This window comes from Falco biarmicus, chromosome 3 (assembly GCF_023638135.1).
Source record: "Falco biarmicus isolate bFalBia1 chromosome 3, bFalBia1.pri, whole genome shotgun sequence".
Taxonomy (NCBI): domain Eukaryota; kingdom Metazoa; phylum Chordata; class Aves; order Falconiformes; family Falconidae; genus Falco; species Falco biarmicus.
The window spans coordinates 49,790,009-49,812,885 of record NC_079290.1 but is presented as its reverse complement, the minus strand read 5'-3'; the positions used below and the strand labels follow the sequence as shown (position 1 = coordinate 49,812,885).

General features: G+C 35.6%; 1 protein-coding gene across 5 annotated transcripts in view; it reads left to right on the top strand.

Moving 5' to 3' along the window:
• SNTG1 (syntrophin gamma 1) overlaps window positions 1-22,877 on the top strand; it is a 358,591-nt gene that overhangs the window by 286,254 nt on the left and 49,460 nt on the right. For all 5 annotated transcript variants that reach the window (XM_056333066.1, XM_056333065.1, XM_056333069.1 and 2 more), the window contains 2 exons: window positions 15,879-15,995; window positions 20,484-20,555. In XM_056333066.1, the coding sequence (XP_056189041.1) occupies window positions 15,879-15,995; window positions 20,484-20,555 (189 nt within the window). The remainder of the gene's footprint in view (window positions 1-15,878; window positions 15,996-20,483; window positions 20,556-22,877) is intronic.

Sequence of the window (22,877 nt, the reverse complement as noted above, 5' to 3'; positions counted from 1 at the left end):
GTGCTACTGAACGGTGACACATCCTCAAAATAAATCAAGTTATTACTCTAAAATACATTCAGGACAGTGTATTTGTCCCTGTCCTTTGGTGTATTTTGTTTTCTTTTTTATATTTTTTTTTTCTTCCTGATTTCGCATGACTGTTGAATTAATTATTTTCCAGTATGCCATTACTGTAGTTCCTCAGAGTAGTCATTCTGCAGCTCTTGACTGACGGTTATTGAACTTTCAGGTCCTGTGGTACATCTGCTCTATCACCATCTGTTGTCACAGTGAGGATTTGATCAGGTTTATTTTGAAAGCAAATCTCTAGAATGACGTTTCTATTGGTAAATGTTTATAGCAACACACAGGGGGAGCTGAGTTCTTGCTGTTAAATTAAGCAGAAGTGCACAATAGGGTGTAAATTATGCTGTGCTAACTCCCCGCATTGTATTGTCAGCTATGGCAGTCGGCGTTAGATTATTACTCCATAACATAGACCCTTGAAAGGTTTATTTTTCTTATTAATACTTTATTGAGTTTTCTGTAAAATAAAAGGAATATATATCTATATATATATAAATATGTTTGTTTGGATGACATGAAATACTTTTTACTGAGCACTTTCTTTAATTGTTGTAGATGCTTCTGAGGCACTCTGTGTTATAAAAACTATACTTCCTGTGGCCAATAAAATAGGTTTTTTCCTTTTACATTGTAGTTCAGAGTAGCTTTTGAACTTTAGGACATAAAAAAAGCTTTAGAAGAGCAATACACACCATAGATTATTAGAGATTTTCGGCTGAGGAAACCATGTTGATCTTTGAGAGCAAGGTCAAACTGCTTCCTGAAGATAGTGGACTACCTGATGAGCTAGATAACATGCATCTTGTGAGTCACTTGATGCAATTATTGGATAGCAATGCTTATATCCTAGGGCTGCATACGCTATAGCTCATGAAAGGATGGAAGTAATTTGGACACCTGCTGGAAATTTAGATGATAGAAAGTGATTAGATCAAGTTCTTATGTAAGTCTCAAACTATAAGTATCAAGCTGTATTTCAAATAATTTCTGCGTGTCCAGCAAATTCAGTTTTGTCTCAAGTTCAGATTTCATCCTCATTTACATATTTTTCTTATTTATCTTCTTGATTGATTTGTTGTGTCTTTTTCCTAATACTAACTCATTAGTGTAACTAGTATTAGTTAGCTGTTTTTTTCTCTGCAATATTAGTGTCACTCCCTGAAAATAGCTTTCCATAAGGGTAAATTTTGTGTGGCCAAATTTAATGATCATACACGTTAGGTCTGTTTTCAAATTTTAGTCAATGCATGGATCAATGTACTCTGTTCTTCACTAAAGATTTAAATAGGGCAGATGAATGAGAGGACTGTAAATACCTTGCGTTATTGCTGACATTTAAAATTGAGTGAAATAGACAGAAATGTTCCAGAACTAGATATTATTAAGTGGAATACTAAACTGATAGATAAACAAATGTTACTTATTTTCTAGTTCTGGAAGAAGTGTTACTAGATTTTGTACATATTTTAGTGACATCTCAAGGGTAGATTACAGAGAGGATTTAGGAATCTGTGGGTAGGTGATGTGATGCTTAGCTGTTACCCAGTTGATTCCTGAAGAATGGAGAACCATCAGGATAAGATCCAAAACAGCCAGAGTGTAGCGCTTCCTTGGGCAGCTCACTGGGACAAATCTGCTAGCCCTTCTCTCTTTGTGGCTTATGGGTTTGAGTCAAAGCTTCATTCATGACAGGTTCAAAGCTCTGAATACTTCCACAAAGACTCTTTCTAAGAAATTAATGGAAGTTCCTGCTCTAAATAGATAGATAAACATTCTTTATGAAGTAATATGTTTAAGCCTATTTTTGGCTAACAGTTGTGGCTTAAATCTTCAACTGGTCAGGGACTAGCTTGATCTACTGCTTTCCACATTAACATTTTCTTACCAGACCTTTCACGTTGCTTCATGCTCATCTCAGGTGTGAAATCAGTCTCTTCCTGATCCCACTGGGCTTGCATATCTTTCTGCATAGTGTCAACAGGAGCTGTATTCTTCATCTTCTAGCTTGATTAGTTTAAGCTAGGTTAGGTTAGGAGATGAAAGATGCAGGTTTGACACACTGTGAGTGCTGTAATTGCCAGGCTGCCATAAGGGCTTTCCACTCAGCTGCTACTTTTTGCAACAATACAATCTTCGCATTTTTTGAATAAACCTGACCCTGCCTATATGCATCCAGAGTTCTTTCAAATCAGTCATCCCCCAGCAGATTTGAGCAGAGGAATCATTGCTTCATGATTTGTCATAAAGCTTTAATGTGGACAAATACTTGATGTTCTTCCCAGAAGCATAATTCTATATCTATGATGAGGTCAGACAGTGAGAAACCACTCAGTTGAAACAGCAGTTGAAAGGATTGCTTTTTTTGTATCTTTTTATCCCTGTATTCTATTTATATGCATGACATAATTAAATCCTACTTTAAGTCTCTAAACTTGCTTGGATCTGATATTTTGCCACTTACCCAAGAAATGGCATATGTAACATAAATAGGACAGTGAAAGGGATACCTGCAATTTAAAAGACAGCTTTTTAGGGGAAGTTGGGTGTTTATGATGTCTCAAAGTGGAAACATAAGTAACAAATGTTAAACCAAGAAAGGGCCGTTCTTTATTCTGATAGAATAAACGCTTGCATCCTTTTCGTGTGTTCTATTGTAGGACAGGATTTTTAGCTACTACCTAAACAGGCCAACAGAGCAGGAGGACAAGAAGTGAATTTCAGCATCCTTGTTTAGAAATAGATGCCTTGAATGATGCATATGTCCTGTGCCTTTCTGCTCTCTGACAAGTTCCTGAGAAGTGGTGACAAAGAGGGGAAATAAGAAAAGGAGAGAAATGGAGTCACCATATCCACAAAAGACATAAGTCATCTTTTTTTAAAAAGTTATACTTAGAAAGATTAAGCATGGGGGAATACTTCTCCCCACCCCACCCCACCCTCTAATGTCACCTTAAATCAGGAATTGTTAATATCCATAGCTTACCAGATACAAATTTGTTCTGCCTGGCCATTTTGGAATTTTCATTGGAGGCTGAGGCTAGAAATAAAAACATTGCAATGCTTTATTTTATTGTCTCTTTTATTTCATCAACTGAATGCAAAAGTTCCCAAGAATAACATTAATTTTAGTAGATTGGAATGAAGGTGTTCAGTAAGCCTATACACACATTATCCCTTGGGGAATTGTATCATCTAAATAAATTAATTGGAATCAATGAAGCATATACTTTCACCATAGATATTCTATTGAATAAGCACATAGGATTCAAAAGGCTTAAAGAAAGTATTTTTAATTACAGTTTACTTCAAGAGGAGAGGTGAATGAATAAGCACTTCATTTTTTCTCATTCACTTATTTTACATCTATGCAAATGATCGGTGCTTCATATCATACTGATATGTATGATATACAAATATAATTTCCATTGTGAAAGGAAAACTATTAGTCTCTTGGATTTCTAAGAGCAGTGGCTAAACAGAATTCTGTAGGCCATAGATATTCATTGATCTTTTCCCTTTCATCACAAGAATAGTCCGTGGTACCAGTGATACAGTTACTACCTGAAATTCAGAAAACAGTTGATGTGTAAAAGCATACAAAGCAACTGACAATTTATAGGTTACCTAGAAATGAAGAAGGTTAAACACCCCAAGAAGTATTAACCACTGAAAACATCTGTAGGAAAACCAACAATAAAATTGATGGAGAATTTTAAAATACGTAGTTAATTGCAAAGGCAGAAACATCCCTTAGAAATTCATAATATGAGGACACTTTTTTGTCCTTCTAAGCAGTTATATTTCCTGGTAAGGACACATAGTTTAGTGAGCAGTATCAGTTATATGTTTAGCACTTTAGAGAACTTCTGCTTTCATCTTAATATTATGGGAAACAAAACTTATTAACTCCATTCTATTTTATGACACAGCAAATAGAAATTTAAGAGTGGCAAATAGATAAACTATTCTGAAGAGCAGGCAACAGAAAAATATATTTATTCATTTATTTAATAATAAACATTTTCCTTGTCGGAATATCTCTCAATGGTGCTGGATTTAGAACCAAAAAATTTCTACCTTTACTTAGGAAGAATGGTTCTGGAAAATGGTATAGGTCTGGAGAGACGAAAGGGCCTGGAGCAGGAGACAGGCAATGCTGTGGCCAGGAACTTCCAACCAAGGTCTATATAGACATCAGGCTTCTCTAAAACAGGTCTCTATCTGATGGCTCTGGTGGTGTGTAAGTGTTGAGTGTCCAGAGCCACTCGATCCAACTGGCATGCTCAAAGTACCCCCAAAGTCCAGCAGGATCAAGACGCAACAGTAGGTAGGTCTTAGCTGCTTTCTTTAAATATACAGCCAGAAGTCATGCTGCTTCCCATTATTTCTTTAACAGGCTACTGTTTACAGTACTTGTATAATAGAAGCAATAGACATCCCCCCAGCCTATTGCTCCCACAAACCTACCCTAATGGCAGTAGGTGATAATTTGGCAGCCTTTCCTTCCCCGCCTGCTGAAGTAGGCTGTCGTTCAAAACCAACCCCAGGCAGCTGGAGAGTATGTAAGTAGGATCCAGACCTCTGAGAATATGCAGAAAGGTCTTGAAGGATAGCTTCTGTCTGTGAGAGGAGAGACTTCTGGCTACATATTAATTATGAGTTTGCATCCATGTTTAATAAAGTTCCTGTAGGTCACTTTTTGCTCTTCACAGGGCCTTGAAGTATTCCATCAGGATCGCTCTTTCAGCCACACAAGTGGCACCCACAGCAGATTCATTATTTTGTATTCCCTGTGGGTATAGGAACCTGCCTGTACTTCTGTAGAGCTCTGTGGATACAGAGCCTCAATGGCTAACACTGAAGTTCGAGCTTCATTCAGGACCCAATCTTAATTTTGGGGCAGTTACATCCTTTATGGGTTTTATCCCTCAGTTTTTCATGATGGTGAGACACTTTGCATTAAGAAAAATAAATTGCCTGAGTGGAAAAAAGCTTTGATATTGCAAAGCAATTGTTACCCAGTACTCCTGAGTTTTTCCAATGAAACTACAAAATCCATGGAAATTCTGAGATGTCAGAGGTAAGTCAACTATTGACAAGCATCACCCCACTGTTGAAAAATAATTAAGTGCAACATGAGTTCAATAAATGTTATGAACTCTACTGCTAACTCACTGCTGGAGGTTATTGGCGTATGGCCAGCAAAAGATCCTTCAGGATAGCCTAGGTTTCATCTAAACACCAGGTGAATTAAAACAGTCTTTATTCTAACAAAGCGAAAAAATAAGCTTGTTACAAAATAAGTTATGAAGAGAAGCATGAAAACAATATTATGTAGAATCTACTGAATTATCATGTTCTTGATCTAATCATTCCCTAAGGTTTTTCTTAGCTTCTGGAGGAGGTATTTTAGCAGTAGTTTTCCTCTACCTTGCTGTCTTCAGAATGGGACTGACTCTGGTTCTCTGTCTCAAGCCAGTTGTATCTGGACATCACTGTTTGAAAATTGATATTTAAAGTGGTTCCAAAGTAACCCGATTTCTCCTTCTTTCTTATTAATTAATTTAGGAAGATTTTTATTTACTTTAAGAATGTGCAAGAGTAGAAGTTACACATCATTACTTTAGGTCTTTATGTGCCAGTTTTTCCACTCTGTTTAGAAAATCAATTGAATTTAAAGTGATTTCAACATATTTAGCAACTCTCTGTTCTCTTCTCATCTGACTTCTCCCCTCTTCTTTCCCTTCGTCCTCAATCTCCTTAGAATAACAGGGTCCTTCACAAATCATAGCTATTTCCCTCCCATCCCCCCATTAACAACAGGAGGGATGGTAGGATTCATCTTCCATTTTTCCATAGCTGCTTACAAGCAAAAGAGGAGTCCTTCTGACTTAGTCTCAGAGGTGCCTTACCTGCAAGCAGCCTGTACTAAGAATTCCTTTCCAGGGTGTATATTAGGGATGAAAGCGTGCAGTCAGAAATTTGATACACTGCCCCACTGAAAATTACAGTAGATCTAAAATGGGTGAGTTTATAAAAACCTGAACAGCTAGAAAGGGATTACGAAATGGGTACTACATTTGGTGTGTAGTACTGCATGCGCCACCGAAGAATAATATGGCACTATAATAAAAATAATGCTGAAGCTGGTTAGCTAAGAACAGTAAGTCAGGACTATTTTAAAACAGATTGCAAGACAGATATGATTGCTTTGAGATCAAAGACTCACAGAATCGCAGAATTATTTAGAGTGAATGAGTTGTTATAGGTCACCTGGTCAAAATCCTGCTCAGAGAATGGTCAGTGTAAATCAAGTTGCTCAGGACCAATGTGACTGTGAAAATTTGCTTTCATAAATCTCTGTTCTTTTCCTTCCACTTATGGTAATTTCTTTATATATCTCTTTGAAATACACTTTGATTTAAAGCAAGATTAGAGGAGAAAAGTTGCCTGATATTTTTGATAAAGAAGGATTCATAATGTTGTCCATATATGTCAAATTTATGGATTAGTTTACAACTTCTTATTCTATGATATGAATGGAATTGAAATATAAACTGAAGTTTTACTGCATTGCTGATTTTTTATAGATCAAAAGAATATTTTTTCATTTTCTCTTTACAAATTAAGCTTAATTAGACCTATTGCTTCATGGTGTCCAAAACTATTAATTCATTAGACAAAAGATTATTTCATATAGCTAATGAATGATAAAATTTCCTTTGGGTACATTCTTCACTGATTTGAACATTACATTCTTATACTACCTGTTGGTTTTTTTTCCATGTTGGTAACTGTCGCCAGTAATGTTGAGCCAGCAAAGACACTGTGAAGATGCATGAAAACTTCTTATCTGTAGGTTTTCATTTTCTGTAGATCTGTGTGGTCTTCAGCTATTTCTGAATAATCTATCAGTAGATAAGACTTCATTATTTCCCTTCTTTTAGTGAACTTTGCCACTATGCACTGATTGACAGTTGCTGGAGATACTGATGTCCAGAAAATTTAATAAGAAAATTCATTAACTTTGCTTAAAAGAGATATAATTTCCCCATTATTAGTTGTAAAGAAATGCTGATGGCAATATACCCAACAATGTTGTGTATCACTTGCCATGATGTTTCTGATTGCAATAGTCGTTAATCTTTGAAGGAATATATATGCTCTTATTTTTGAACTGGCACTGAATTGCTTCATTATGTGCATTTCTGTGAATGTGAAGCTTGGGTTCAGATGGTCATTTAGCTTGTTGTAATAGTACAGTCCTTCCTTTGATGCTGTGAGTTCTTAGAAATAAGCGACTTTCTTTGAACCTATATCAATTTTTTTCATATTAAAAAGGTTAGTTAGCTACTAATTGACTGTTCCTACAGCTTCTTTCTCACAGCAAAATTGTGGTGATGGTAAGGAAGGAAATAAAACCCATGTCATTACTCCTACTTCCTCATTCATACTCTCTTAATTCAAAATAATTAACTGAACATAGATCATGAAAGCTGAAACCCAGTGGATTTATGGAGAAAACTGTTTGCAGTTTTGAAAATAAAAATTCACCTTGTGATCGCTTTTTCCTTTTTCAGTTACATGCATTGGCTGCTTAAAAAAAAAAAATGAACGGCTAATAGGCAATGTAATTCTAGTCTAAATTTATGCACTTTTTTTTCAGATTTTATTTAATATGTATTATTCTGGGAGTAGATAAGTAGTAATTGTGTTCTCTAAGAGCCCTGAGAAAGCTTAAGAACACCTTTCAGAAGTATTTTTCTTTTGATAATTGGATAGGACAGAAAACTGTTGTTTCTTGGTGTAAATAGCAAAAGAAGTTTTCCAAACATTAATAGCTATTTTCATCAGTTTGTAAGTATTATGTTAAGCCGTTTAAATGACTAAGAATGGAAACATAAAAATTTGGCTGCCTAATAGTTGTCACCCAGTAACTATGACTAGCATTATTCCATAGAATCTTGATGTTGGTTTCATCAGAGGGTAAAGTACTTAAATATAATATTTTAAGTCTAAACAGGCTCTTGAATACTTACATATATATCTGCACTGCTGATTTTGTAAGTATCTCAAACTTCAATCTCACAAAAGTATATAAATGTTTCCAAGTCAGACCTTGTGAACTCATTATTACCAAAAAAGGGATTTCTGTCAAATCTGTGTATTTTGCTGTGCAAGCAGCAACATCAGAGACTAAAAAGACAGCTTTAAGTATACACTGAGTATCTGCAGTTTTGTTCTGGTTTTGTGAAAACTTTGAAGTGTAAAATCTAATTCTATAGAAATGTAATTTTAATGTTATGCAAAATCAAAACATGTATTACTAAAACCAATTTCAAACAAGTCTAACCTATTACCCACCATCTGTATTTCCTGTACACTCAGCCGTTTTGGGGTTCCTCCAGTTTTATTGTTACCTTTTCCTTCGGACGTAGCTCAGTAAGCAGAAATTTGGCAGGCTTTCAGGATGTGAGCAAAGCAGCGACGCGAGCAGTATGATCTCCCAGGGACAGCCAGCCTAAACTGCACTAGTCCTGTTCACGTTCTGCTTACTGGTCCTTTCCAAAGAAACAGAAAATGGAAATCAAAACACTATCTGGAATCAGTCATTGAAATCTAATTGAAAATTACTCCTGGGGGGAGTTAAGAATGATAATAAATGTTTATGTAAGTGACTCACTCACCTGGGTACCCGAGAAGGATAAACGTTTGAGTTTGCTCAGTGGCACCATCAGAAGTCTGATAGACACTGTCTTGTGATGTGCAGTATTCTGATCTTCCTCTTTATCCAGCATGTTTCAGTAGGCTAACCTGAGGTGACAAAGATGAATGTGACACATTGTTCATCAGAAAGGAGGGTCCTCCAGCCTGATTATCTGAAGTATTTTTTTTTGACCTATTTATATTTTAGAGTGTGAAAAATATATATTACATTTATACTGCGTACATTTAGAAGAGGAAAAAAATAGTTATTAATCAAAAGACAAAGCCTAAACACAGTGAAGCTACTAGGCTTTGGAATAGTGATGTTTTCTTTCTTGCCACCTGAGTGCTGAACTTGATTTTGCTGTTACCTGTTTAAACCCTAAAAAAAACCCACAAATTTTATCCTAGATTAAAATTTACAGCTCTCCTCGTGCGTGCTTGTAAATTCAGTATGTGAAAAATGGAGAGGCAGAAATTCAAATATGACCTTAAATCAAAGATGTTTTTCCCAGTTAAAAAAAAAAAAAACAAACACCAGAATCCTTACTGGTTGCAGTTACACAACAGCAAAAGGAGGGGCAATGATCCCAGTGTGATATATAATATTTTTTTTTAGCTGGGATGTGTGTGAGACTTGCTCATTATCAAAGAGTTTGCTGAGAGCTCCTCTATTGAGAGTGTCAGGGAATGTCTGAAGCTTCTCAGGTCGGCTGTAAAATGCCTGTGATGGCAGGGGGACTGAGTCTCCTCAGTGATAAACCTGACAGCCAAATGAAACTGCTCAGGGATGTGCTAAATTGCTCTGACGGTGAGTTGTGTGGCAGGTTAGCAAGAGAAATCTGTACAAGAAGTAAGGAGGCTCACTGAAGTGAGGAAGGCAGATCACTTTAGATAACACAAGATTTATTTTCTCATCATCTACCTCCCATACCTATTAACCAGGAAAGTACTTAACTCAATCCCATGTAGAATGCATGCATCCCTTGTGCAATTCAGGGAGGTTTACCACATGCTGGTTAGCTGCTCTAGTGGATGATAATTTAATTATTTTTTAAAAAATTACCCAGTCAACCTCCCTGCAAGCCAGGACTAGCGTAAGCTATTTTTGTGCTGACTCCTTCTAGTAATTTCACACACATCATCCCCCAAATTAACGTGGATCGATAACTAATGCTGTAGTTTGCATCCAAATCGATCTTTGTAAAAACAGCTGCGTAAGGTCTTTCTTGGAAAAAGTCTTAACCCAGGAATGCTGTACATTTTAAATGTTAATCACATCTATTAACATGAAAAAATTCAAATTTTAATTAATTTTAAAGGCATGTAATTGTTCATTGACTTGAATATTTAAAGGAGGCAAAACCTCACAACTTGTAATGTTGACATTTTGACAAAGGTACACAGTTGCTCAATTAATGTTCAAATTTAATTTGTCATTAGAAGAGTTTATGTGAATGAAGAGATACTTAGAAGTCTTAAATAAGTAAAACGAGTGCTTTGAAATAAACTGTAGCTGTTAACATATAAAACAATGGATGAAAAACTGAGTGGATGAGACAAAATGTTGCTCTGGATTAGTAGGTTATAACAAGAAGATTGTGAGAAACCTGGAAAAGCAAAGTACAGATAGAAAGCTGTCCTGTAGCTATCAATTTTCATACCTGTGAAGGGAGTGAAGGTATGAAGCAGTCAATTTAGTTCTGATTTCTAGCAAGATTGGGTAGACCTCAATGGGCAGGTTCTGTTTAGGAACCCTAAATATTTAGGGTTCTTAAACATTTCCTTAATTTTTAATCAATCATTTAAAAAACAGAACAGGACAAAAACAAATGGATAACATACTCAGCCTCAGTCTGGTAAGAAGATCACATGAGTTTTATCCAGAAGAAAATTAAGCTATATGAGATACAATAAATATGTATTCTTATAATATCACATAATATTTTTTTAATCACCAATAATAAATGAAACAGAGATTTAATAATCTATTAGTACGTAGGTGGCTCAAAAGTGTGAGGGTGATCTTTGTCAGCGATAGCTCTAAAGCATATAGTATAGAAAGGAGACATAGTGGAAAACTGAAGGCAAAACTATTTTGCAATCATTTTCTGGTTTTATACATACATAACTTCTTCTATTTCACAGAATCAAAGAATGGTTGAGGTCATAAGGAACCTCTGGAGGTCATCTTGTCCAACACCCTTGTTCAAGCAAGATCTCCTAGAGCAGGTTGCCCAGGACCATGTCCATCCACAATTCAAACCAAAAATACTTGCTTTCTAAATTTTAAAGTTCAGGGGATATCTGGGGATATCTGCCAAAGCTGCTTCTTTGCTATTAATAATTTCATGGCATAATTTTCTAGGAAATACTAACCATTATTGGTGTTTATTTGTCACAAGACATAATGAAGCAAATGAGTATTTAAATTATTTTAAACCTAATCTGGAACATAAGTAAAATAACGTTCATTACCATTTGTCTTCTCTTTCTCTGTGCTTATTTTTCATATGCAGACTGCCTTGTTTCAGTGGACTTTAAGAAGAAGATAGAAAATAATTCACAGGGATTAAAAATTAGAAGTATTTATGGAAAGATTACCTGGCTTTTCACAAATCTGGAAATAGGATAGGAGACATTTTGACTGTATTTACAATAAAGCAAAATTTTTCTAGCATTGATTCAAAATTGTGTATGGTTAATTCTTCTGTGGACTTTGAAGAAAAATATCTTAAATATCAGCATAAAACCCCTAAATCTATTAAATGCAGGACTGTTTTTGCATTTCAATCACACTTTTTGCCAATTCTAGTGTGGTTTTATTGTTTCGTTGCTAACATTTGCCAATAATGAATTCTGAGACTACCATACAAAGAAAAAAATATTAAAACCAAGGTAATCTGAGCTCCTCATCCATCATCTTTTTCCCCCTGTGTTGTCTTATTAATTTGTCTTCTGACTCCATATTTATTCTGTTGCCCTATGGCACTGTTTCACATACTATGAGCATGAATATGAGATTTCCAAGATAAACAGCTGTGAGTGCATCTATTTTGATCTTTGAATCACCTCACTCATTAAATATCACATACATTTTACATTTCAATTTGGGGAAAGTTTCTTGTATTTTTTCTTACTGTTCTTCCTAAAATATAATAAAATTTGTGTAAAACACCTGGACAAGTGTCTCTGAAAATCAAGGATATTTAAGTCATTTTAGCAATACATTGTACTGATATGAAATATGGCAATTTATCTTGCTTGATTAGGATGTCTATGTGATGTAAGTACATACTAAATTGGGACATTATGGATTTTTGATTGAAGAAAGTATCCTGTTTCATTTAGATACAGGTTTTTCTTGAACTGTATGTGATTTAAATCATAAACTATAATAAGTTATTGAATTTTTGTTACTGAACTAGCAGCCACTAAGTTAAGTATTTTTTGTCACCATTTAATTTTTAAGAACAGGCTGCTTCAGTTAAATTAGAATCCAGGGCTGCAAAAATTATCTTTGAAGTGGATTGTTATCACAAATAAAATGTTTTTCCTACCACCACCACTTTTGTTGATACTGGTCAGCAGTTTAAAATTTTAAAAAACATGTTAGTTTTTAAACCTTAGAAACTTTTTTGAGTCCCTGTAAAGGCACATGCTATGCAAAGTCTATTTTTCATTCATTTTTATTTCCATTCATCATGTGTCTGTGGTTGTAAACATTTCTTTACAGATAAAATCTCTTGAAATTCCATATTTTGGGCCAAGTCCACATGTACAGCATTAAGATATGTTCCAAAACTCACAAGTCAAATTTCATATTCATCCACTGTTTCAATACATATATACATGTGAACTATTAATTTGGAAAGTTAAGATCCCTTTCCAAATAAATAATTTCTTGAAGTTGTTCGCAATTAAAGTTTTTTAGGTCAAAATATTTACCAGTAACATAAATGTCTCAAGAACATGACCCCTATTTTATCTCATAATTAAAAAGATTTCTCAGCTTCACTATGTAAAATTTGCAGTGTTTTATCTAACTTTACTTGTTCAGTGTGTTTAAATAAACAGACCACTTTAAGAACATACCAGTAAAATAGTTATAAAATATTTGTTCAGTTTTGTCGTTTCCCAGAATCTAGCCCATGCTGTTTTAATCCACACACATATGCACATGCACTCAAATAACTTAAGTGTTCCTAATTATAATTATACAACCTTTGCTTAACAGTTGTTCTGTATGTTTAATAGTCATTTAGTCTGAAGGTGAAATGCCTTTTTGTTAATAATGCCTTAGTACAGCAGGTTTAAAAATCAAATTTTTCCTCATGATCTACAGAGGCAAGGGAGAATTATCTAAAGAAAAATTGCCTTAAATTTCATAGCTATGTTAGTATTAAGGCAATCAAATGTGAAGTATCAATACATCTGCACAGCATAAGTGACTGCATCCTGTTATTCCAATGAAGAGTAGAAGCAGAAATGAGAGACATAAAAAAAAGAAAACAGTAACTGAAGACAGATTACATACAGTGCTGGAGTGACACATTATCATAGGCAACATGATATCTTACTATGTGTCCCATTTTAATGAAACAAATCAATTCAGCATAGTTAATTTAAAAGCATTAATGTCTCAATTCCTAAAAATTAGAGATCATTCATTTTCTTGGTTATAGAGAAAACATACAAAACTTCTTCACTTAGTAGCATACTTTTTTTCCCCCCCCACTAATTTTACTCTTCTGTGTAGCCTCTTGGTCACTTGGAGCAACACTAGCAAACTAGTAGGCTGCAACAAGGCTTTTACCCTCACATACCAGAGTAACTTCAATAAGTAGCTCCCACACCTTGCCCCAGCACAGTCCCCAAGCCCCACAAGGTTTCAACATTTCATCTACTGTTAGTGCTGTTTCTTCAGCCTCTTCAGGCCAGTCCACCCTGCTTCTGGCCTCTGCTGTGTATCCAATACACTCTCACACTCACTCACTCTCTCTCTCTCTCTCTCTCTCTCTCTCTCTCTCTCTCTCTCTCTCTCTCTCTCTCTCTCTCTCTCTCTTCCCTCTGCTTCTTCTAGGCCTCTCTTCCTTAGTTCTTCATACCCCTTAGAGCTATTTAACTACTTAGCAGGAACCAGCCACAGCTGCACATTATCCACATCAGCCAGCCCACCGCCCCTGAAGCCAGCCCAGAGCTGTATATTATCAATGTTATTTAACCCAGCTTCATTCCTCTATAATTCCTCTACAGTCACTGAGCTCTACTTGTTCCTACCAAGTTGGAGGGATGGGGATCCATACTTATCCTGCATTAAATAACATATGAAACAGCAGAAATGAGGGAAATCTGAATACATATTAAATTTAAATAATTTGAAACTTCCCTTACTATCCCTGATGATTGTTTTATTTTCTGGCTATTTCTTCATTCAGGAATGAATGAGATTTCAGTTTTTTAATTATTGTATGACAATATGGCATTGAACACTCTGCTTGATTCCTGAGTATTGTGGTACAGCTTCTGAGTTTTATAAACTTGTTTAATTGCCAAAGCAGCAAGCACTTAAAACACGTTATTCATTAGCCGTGAGACTATATTACTGTGTTTGCTATTGGCAAAAGAATGAAATGTTAAGGTTTCACTGTAAGCGGTAGAGGATTGGACCTTCTCCTTGGCAGCGTTTATAGACCATAAAATATCTAATAAACTGTGATAGAGAGTAGTACTGTAGATTTCATACATGGGGATTTGAAAAAGCCATTAATTTTCACTGTGTTACACTATCCAACAGGGAAAAAGAAAAAAAAAGGGGGGGGGGGTGAAAAAAAGAAAAAACCCAACAGGCCCCCTCCATTTATTTTAATGTATATTCCAAGAACTGTTGATGAAAATCCTCTTCCTGACAGTAATGAAATAAACTTGTGTAAATTGTTTTTTTAAAAGTATGTAACATGCAAAGTCTCAAAGGAGAAAGCATGCAGTATAAACATTAATTTTAGGTACATTTATACCATTGGTAAACTTACTAATTCACTGACTATTAATATGATTGTAGTTATTTTTCCTAAACTGTTTTTCTTACATGTTCATTATTGACATTTAAGACAGAGAATGCCTAGTTAATGTAGCAATCAGTTTCACTAAGAGATTTAAAAATAGATGTATTCCATTAGCAGCACTTCATGAAATATGGGTTGATCTATTTTCCATAGAAGTAGTGTACCAGAGCACACTGAAAATTGTATTGTATTACTAATGGCATGGTTATAAATCAAAAGTTGCATGATGTGTCTACTCCCTGTTCAGATGTTCTCCAGAAGCTGGCATAGTGGTGACTCATACTGTTAGTCTTTAAAGATTTGATATTAAATTACTCAAACTTAATAGATGGACAGGTAGGGAATTAGATCCTAAAATGAGTTTGAATAAGTTCTAGTTCATACATCTATACCAGAAGATCTGCAAGTAGTGGTAAGAGTCGACAGCATTCTGGTTACTTCTTAGCTGTAGATGAAGTCTGTTCAAAATAGTGTCTGAAAACTGTTATTTTGCTATTCCTGAGCAAAAAGGTCCAAAACTCCTATACAGGGATTTTCAGAGGGGGAAAAACAAAGGTTGAATTTATTTGGAAATAAAATGTGTAAGATCATACTGCTTAATGCATAATTGTGAACTTATATGTGGAGACTACATTGCACTGTAACAACAATTACTTGATTTTGTATTCCTATGTAGTGGTTCCTTATACTTCACTTGCATTAAATTTCTTCGACATGATCTGTCAGCAGATATGTAGAATTACTTCAGGGAGCTCTTAATGAGATAATAGACCTTAAACATCCGTTGAGTATGTGGTTTAACTTTTTTGGTTTTGCTAGTACAATAAATATTTGTTCTGATGGTTTTGGCATGTCATAACAGACATCCTTTATTCACGTACATGATTGTAAGTGAACTGCCAATACCTGTATTGTGTCAGTGCTTCAAGGTTTGTAGCTATGTAAAATTTGACAGACAGCTTACTTGCATGAAATATTTGCAATTCATTTGAAGAAAGTGTCTGAGGAATTTGTCAACGCTATTGATTTTTCTGTCAGATAGTCTACATGGGCTGGACGGAAGAACGGGAACAAGACTCCCTTCAGGATCGAATGTACACACCAAAGTTTCTAGCACTGAGGGGATCTTCCCTGTATAAGTTTATAGCACCTCCAGTAAGTATATTGCTTATGCTTAGTGGGAATAAATGTTATCAAATAAAACAATTTCATGTAATCTGTACAAGGCTTTCACAATGACATATCTTTCAATGAGTTAACAGGATTGCCACTTAGAGCAGGGTATGTGGTATAGAAGTGAAAGAAAATAGCTGTTTATCACATGACTGGGCATCTAACAAGAATTTCTTTCCCCCCCCCGCTTAAAAAATGCAAGGTAATCTACTTGTGCTAAAAGGGGGCTTTCCATTTCCTTTGGCAGGCAGAACAAGCCTGAAGCAAGATGGTTAGATGCAAACTGAATTATCACTCTAGTCAAACTGATTAGATTTTGGGAAATATCTAAGCTTTTTGCATGGTGTGGAAATGGCAGTATCTCTGTGTTTAGATTTCGTCCTGAATGTAACTTTTATGCTGCTTGGGAGCACCAAAAGGAAAGTAGGGAAGCAAATAAAATTGGTTAGGTTAAATATATTAATTGGAATCTGATGGGTAACACCAGACAGAATCTTAGCTGTTGTCACATACTCAGCAATTTACTTTCACAGTTTTATGTTACTTCTAAACTGAAGTAAACAGAGATATCCTCTAGCTAACTTTTAAGCCAGTAGCCAAGGAACCAGTAGCAGTCCCATACTGGCAGCAGGGAGAGTTGTGTGAATTAATTTGTTCTGTTTATTGGGTGACCTTTCGGACTGCTGCTATAGCCTGTGTTGCCAGGTCCAGGCTGTAGCTCCTTCCTTCCTGAATCACAGAATCATAGAACAGTTTGGGTTGGAAGGGACCCTTTAGAGGTTATCAAGTCCAACCCCCTGCAGTGAGCAGGAACATCTTCAAGTAGATCAGGCTGCTTAAAGCCTCATCTGACCTGGCCTTGAATGTTTCCAGGGATGGGACATCTACCACCTCTCTGGACAGCCTGTTCCTGGGGTAGTTCAAAGCCAGCTTGCAAGTCCTTACATCATTCATCAGTCACTATTCACATTTGTTTAGCAAAGTGTTTACATGTGAAAGACATGAGGAATGGAAGTATGAACTGAAAACTTCATGTGTTCAGTGTTGGTACACTAGTTCACTAGCATGGGGGTTTGGCTCTCCCATGGCTAGTAATGGGAGTTTGGCTTTTGTTGGTGGATATTTTTCAGGATCAGATTAAAGTGTCAGATTATGCTGCCAAGCACCTTAATTCAAAGGCAGCAATTGTGGCTTTGGCAGACCTACCCAAGCATTTGCTGCCTGTCAAATACAGTCACTTCCATTCTAGACAGTAGATAGAAGCAGAAACAACACTGAGGGCTCCCGTTCAATACAAAAGAGGAAGATTATTCTGTTCTAAGCACTATGGAAGGAATTACAAGCCCCATTTACTGAGGGTTCAATCATAAATTTCCAGGAGTAATATGCTGCGGGTAGGTAAGTGAGTAATGGGTGATGATTAATGTCTGTGGGAGGAACATGTCCACAATGCAGTTGTGAACCACAGTGATGCAAGTCAGGAAAATTTTGGCATGCTGCTACTGTATGGGATGAGCCACCAATCCTTGAAGTCTTTATGGGTCTTGTTTCAGCTGTGCTGCAAGTACAACACTTTGTTTTGCCAGATTCTTGTTCTTATTCTAAGATGGAAAGACACTTGAAACATAGAGAAAAATGTTTTATCCCCATGGAGTAGGATGGAAGCAGAATGATAAACATGCATTTTAAAGGACAAACAGAGGTACAGTTCCTATAAAGCTACTTCAAAAACTTTTCAAGTATGTAATAATTGCACACTAACATGACCAGTGAAATTATCTTATCAAAAACTTACCAAGATCCTTTAAAAGGACTTCTGAAATCCTATTTTCTATATGCAAACTTCTACAGGTACCGTTATATTTGCTATTCTGCAGGTATATGTGTTCATCTCTTCCAGGGATTATGAAACGTTAAGAACAAATTGTCAAAGCTCTAGTTTCAGAGCCTCTATTTATGAGATAGGTAGAGTGCAGTTATAAGAAGAAAAACAGTTTTAATCATATTTGCAGTGTAAACTCCTTGGATTAAGCTGCTTTTTGAACAGAGATGTGCTGCCAGTTTTTTAACCTGAAAATCAAATGAAAGTATTTCCATGGTCTCTGCCAAAGTCTAACACGTTAGGGAAGCATGTGTTTAAACAGTGTATATCAGCATCCTCCCCCTGCATCTTTTTTTTATCTGTTTGATCAATAGTACTTCTACTTTCCATGCTCAGATAAATGAGCAATTCTATCTTATCTTATTTGTACTTTGAAAGCTTTAAACAGAAGTACTTTTTTCTTTGTTTTGTTATTTCCTGGTACATCTTCTCTGTTAAAATTATTAAGTCTGTCAAGTCTGGTGGGTTTCACTTTCTTACGTTTTATAGTTTGAAATCTCACAGAGAATGCACTTTGAGAAATTGAGAAAGAGCTGCTGAACAACTTTTCTCTTGCTAGTCAGGCTTTGCAATTAAAATTTTAAACAAGGCAAGCAATTTCTATGGGTATCTTAATTCTACAGTTGCTTTTGCTTTGCATATATCTTTTTATAGGAAAAGTTTTGTTTTGGCCTGAAAAGAAGTTTCTTTGTACATAAAAACAAAAGCAGAAGACTAGGGGAGAAGGGAAGGGCTATGGTACTTTTCCCCAAAGTACGGAGCCTACAGTAAGCTTTTTAAACATAGCTCTGAATGGCTTTGTGCTTCAGCAGCAATAGAAACTCCTTTTCCTTATGGAGCAATATGACTTCAGCTTGTGTGGCTGGTGTTTTGGGCTCAGTGGAGCTGCAGCAAGACTTCTCCACCCATTTCTCTGTTCATGGTGAGAAAGTTAATTTTTAGTCCACAGTAGAAAGAGTACCTTTCCCCCCTCCCTTTCTTTCATTCCCTGATAAAAGCATTTTGCTTGTTATTCATTACATATCTGAAAAGCTTCTTAAAATATAGGCATAAAGATTGTGTATTTTCAATATTTCTTTACTTCCTCATTCTATGTCAAACAATTTGTTGACTCTCAGTATTTAGTCATTCCCTTCCTTAGAAATCTGGTTTAATACCCGTACTTCAACTAGATAGGGAAAACTGAGTTTGAGAATGATGCAAATAATAAAGTTCTAATAGAAAAAGAAATATGACACTGCATTTTTGAACTTTTCGTTCCTGATTGTGATTTCATTAAAGGAATTTCAATTGTGTTTATAACTAAAAATTAGTTCAGGATAGAATTTTCTCATACAACACCAAAATTATTTTGATCAAGAATCTTTTATACCAAGGCTTGCAAAACCACCGATCCTTCTCACCCATGTTCTGTCTATTATTGTTTTCTCTTTAGATAAAAGATAAATTGGTCTCATGTAATATTTTCTTCATATGCTGTGGATACCATTTTATGATACATTTTTCAGAGAACTTCATATTCTTGAATCTTGAAAATCAAATAAACTTGTCTTTATCAACCTCTTCATCTTGCCTAACAATTGTAATGATACAACTATCTTCCTTTGAAGAAGTGCCACTGTTCAAAACTTCTTACCATCAAGATTTGTGGTTTTTTCATATACAACCTCAATTTTCATTCTGGTTTGTGTTTATTCTGTCTTTTGAGACTGAATAATTCTTCTCTTTCCTTCGTGCTTTTTACTTGGAAGTTTTTTTTACAGATTACTGTGATATTGCCTTAATTCTTTCCTTACTGAATATATTCATGTATCCCTTTCATATTTAAATCTTAATTCTTACCCTTGCATGATTCTTTTGGACTCTTCTATTTATATAATTTCTTGTTTAAAATAGTTGCTTAAAATTAGTACTGTTAAAAACAACTGACAAATCCTAAGAGAAAGAGGAGGAATAGACTATGCAAATCTTAGCTTGTTAGAGTTTAAGAGTAGATTAATCTTGGTAAGAAAACCCCAAAACATATATTCGTCACTGTTGTGTCTTGTTAGTTTTTTCCACTGGATTTCAAGGCATGTGGAGTTAAGTGTCTGGGCATTGCAAGGTTGGAGACTTTAGTTTTATGGATTTACAAACAATGTAGGTGACTGGGAACAAATTGTGGCATGCAGTTTCAGGGAGGGAAGTGGTAAGAAACATGTCTTTATATTAGTCAAGGCTTTGTGAGAAGATTTCAAGGGCTGCATCCTCTCAGGATGTTAATACACCACTAGGACCCAGGGGAAGCCTCATCATTCAGCAGAGCAACCTGCATGCAAAGGCACTGCGTTGTAAGCGCGGGACAGGCAGGATGCCTCTTAAGCACTGCTTGGGTGGAACAGTCCGGTCCCTTGTAGTTATTGCTCTGAGGCAGTGCTTGGTCTTTCTGTATACACTATACTGGATGTTAATGGCTTAGGGATAGATTTTTATTTTTTTAAATAAGCTTAATTCTTGAAATAAAAATAACTTATTTTCTTTTCCTGTTTGTTTTATTTGTGTTTGCTTCTTTTCTTTTTTTTTCTTTTTTTTTTTTTTTTCCCTCCAAGGTCACAACCTGGGATTGGACACGAGCTGAGAAAACATTTTCAGTTTATGAGATAATGTGCAAAATTCTCAAGGTATGATGAGAAAGTATAAAATAAATTACCACTTTGTCAGACCAGTTGACAAGCCAGAGCATAACACTGCAGCTGGAAACTGTATGTGACCACCTTGCAGAAAGAGATCCATTTTTTTCCCTTTGAAGTCAATATCAGAAATCCTGGCATCTGTAGATACAGAGCTGAAGTAGAAGGCATGGCAAAATTGGAAGTAAACTAATTTTGAGCCGGAAAGTAGTTTATTTCTTCATAATGTTGTGTGAGTTTTATAGCTTTACTTTGATGTTACATTTAACCAGTATAACATTTATTTTCCTAACTGAGGAGTGAAAGAAATAGTGATCAATTTGGTTGCCTTCAAATATGTTGATGCAATTAACAGTCGCTGCAATGTAAGATTTCACTAAGACTGAGAGCAGAGACCTTAAAACATGCAATACTATTCTGAAAACTTTGTCTTATTTTTTCCAATTTTTAAAATTTTCCTCAACTGTAATAAATGGGAAGAGATAATGAAATATATTTAGAAAGTTAAAGCTATGAGTAGCAAATTGAATAGGTATATTATTGTACATTGTAGTGAAATTTTAATTCTGAATTCTTTCAGAATTAATATATGTGGTCTTCTCTCCATTTTAAAAACAGTGAAAAATGGTTTTCCATATGCTCAGCATTTCTCAATCTAAAACATCAGGAGAGGAAGAGGAGATGAAAAAGATATTAAAAAAATTGTTTCTTTTTTTCATCTGCTTTCCTGTGTATGTTGGTTTTGGGGTTTTGGGGTCAAAATTATCTAAAATGTAATTTGGTCTTCATATTTTAAAAAAGTGTTTCCCATTGGGAAGATCTTATACTGACTTATGTGCTACATTTCCTAGTTTTTACATGTCACATATGTGCACTATACTTCCCTTAGGGAGGCAGATTAGAGATGGAACAGCTTAATAAAATTCAGAAACTTTTTTACATCAGAGGCTTCAAAAATAAGAAATCAAATTTATAGTCTGAGAAAAACCCTCTCTGTTAGCAATCTGGAACAGAAAAGTGAAAGGAGCTCTTTTATTGCTGCACTGGCTGTGAGGTCTGGAGTCTTCATCAAGGAGTAAAACATTCAAATGCAACACATCCCATCACTGTGGTATGTCCTTCAACAGTAGTTAAAGTGTGTGTGTGTGTGTGTGTGTGTGCGCGTGTGCACGCACGTGTGTGCATGTGTGCATGTGTGCATGTGTGTGTGCGTGTGTGTGTGTTACAAGTTCAGTGTGTGCAAACATTGACTCTTCAGTAGTGGGCCTGTAGGAGGAGAATTAACAGGAAAAGTCAGTCACCCTGTGAAGACATTGCACTGAGGGCATAATATGAACAACACTCTACAGAGCACTCAGGCTTTCAGAGAAATGAAAAAATCTCTTTTGTGATGTGCACTTCTCTTTTTTTTCCCCCTTCTTTTTTTACTGGTAACCTCTAATTACTTCAGGCATAGAGCCTGGAAAACTGTAAGAACCTAGGTGGTTCTTCTCTTCAAAGTAAGCAGTTGGAGCCAAGACTATTATGCCTTTTGATGTATGCAAAAATTTTATTAATAATGTTTGAAGAGAAGTGTATAAAATCTATGCCATATCAGTTTCTGTAACTTAAAGGTACTTCTTTTAATTTCTTCTACTATTTTCCTTTGCTGATACTCTTCTCATTCACTCATGTTTAGCCATTTTTTTCTTTTTTCCCCTTCTCCTTTATCCCCTATTCTTGTATACCAATTCAGGGATTATTTTCTTTTTTCCACTTTCAGCCATGTAGGAGAAATTAATTACAGCCAAGGAGACAGTCCACAAAGCAGTAAAACCTGAACCAGTGCCTTCCTGGCACTGTTGTGTGGAAGCACAGAAAATAGTATAAAGATGCTGTTTTTTCTTTTCGTCCAGCTCTCCAAACTGTGTGGGAAGAGGTGTAGATCCTCCATTCTCAGTCTGTATTAACAGAGGATGTCCCAACAGAGAGGCCACTCCAGTTTAAGTGATACAGGAATATAACTTATGTTCCTCTATCACATTATTCATATTCAATTATTATTTTATTGTCTGTAAACATAGTCAAGCTTATAAAGTGTTGGAAAGTTTCAGATGGGTCCTTTAGCTGACTAAAACCTGTAAATGGTAAAAAATGGAGGTAGAAAAATCATTGCAATGAAATTACAGCTTCTGACATTGGAATATTAATCTCCACCACACTGTAGTTTTCTACAGCAGGTACAATAGGACTTAACCATGGTTTCACTAGATATAAAAGCAAGTAAACCCAAGAAAACCAGCTTGCCATTACTACTACTGCACTGAACCCATG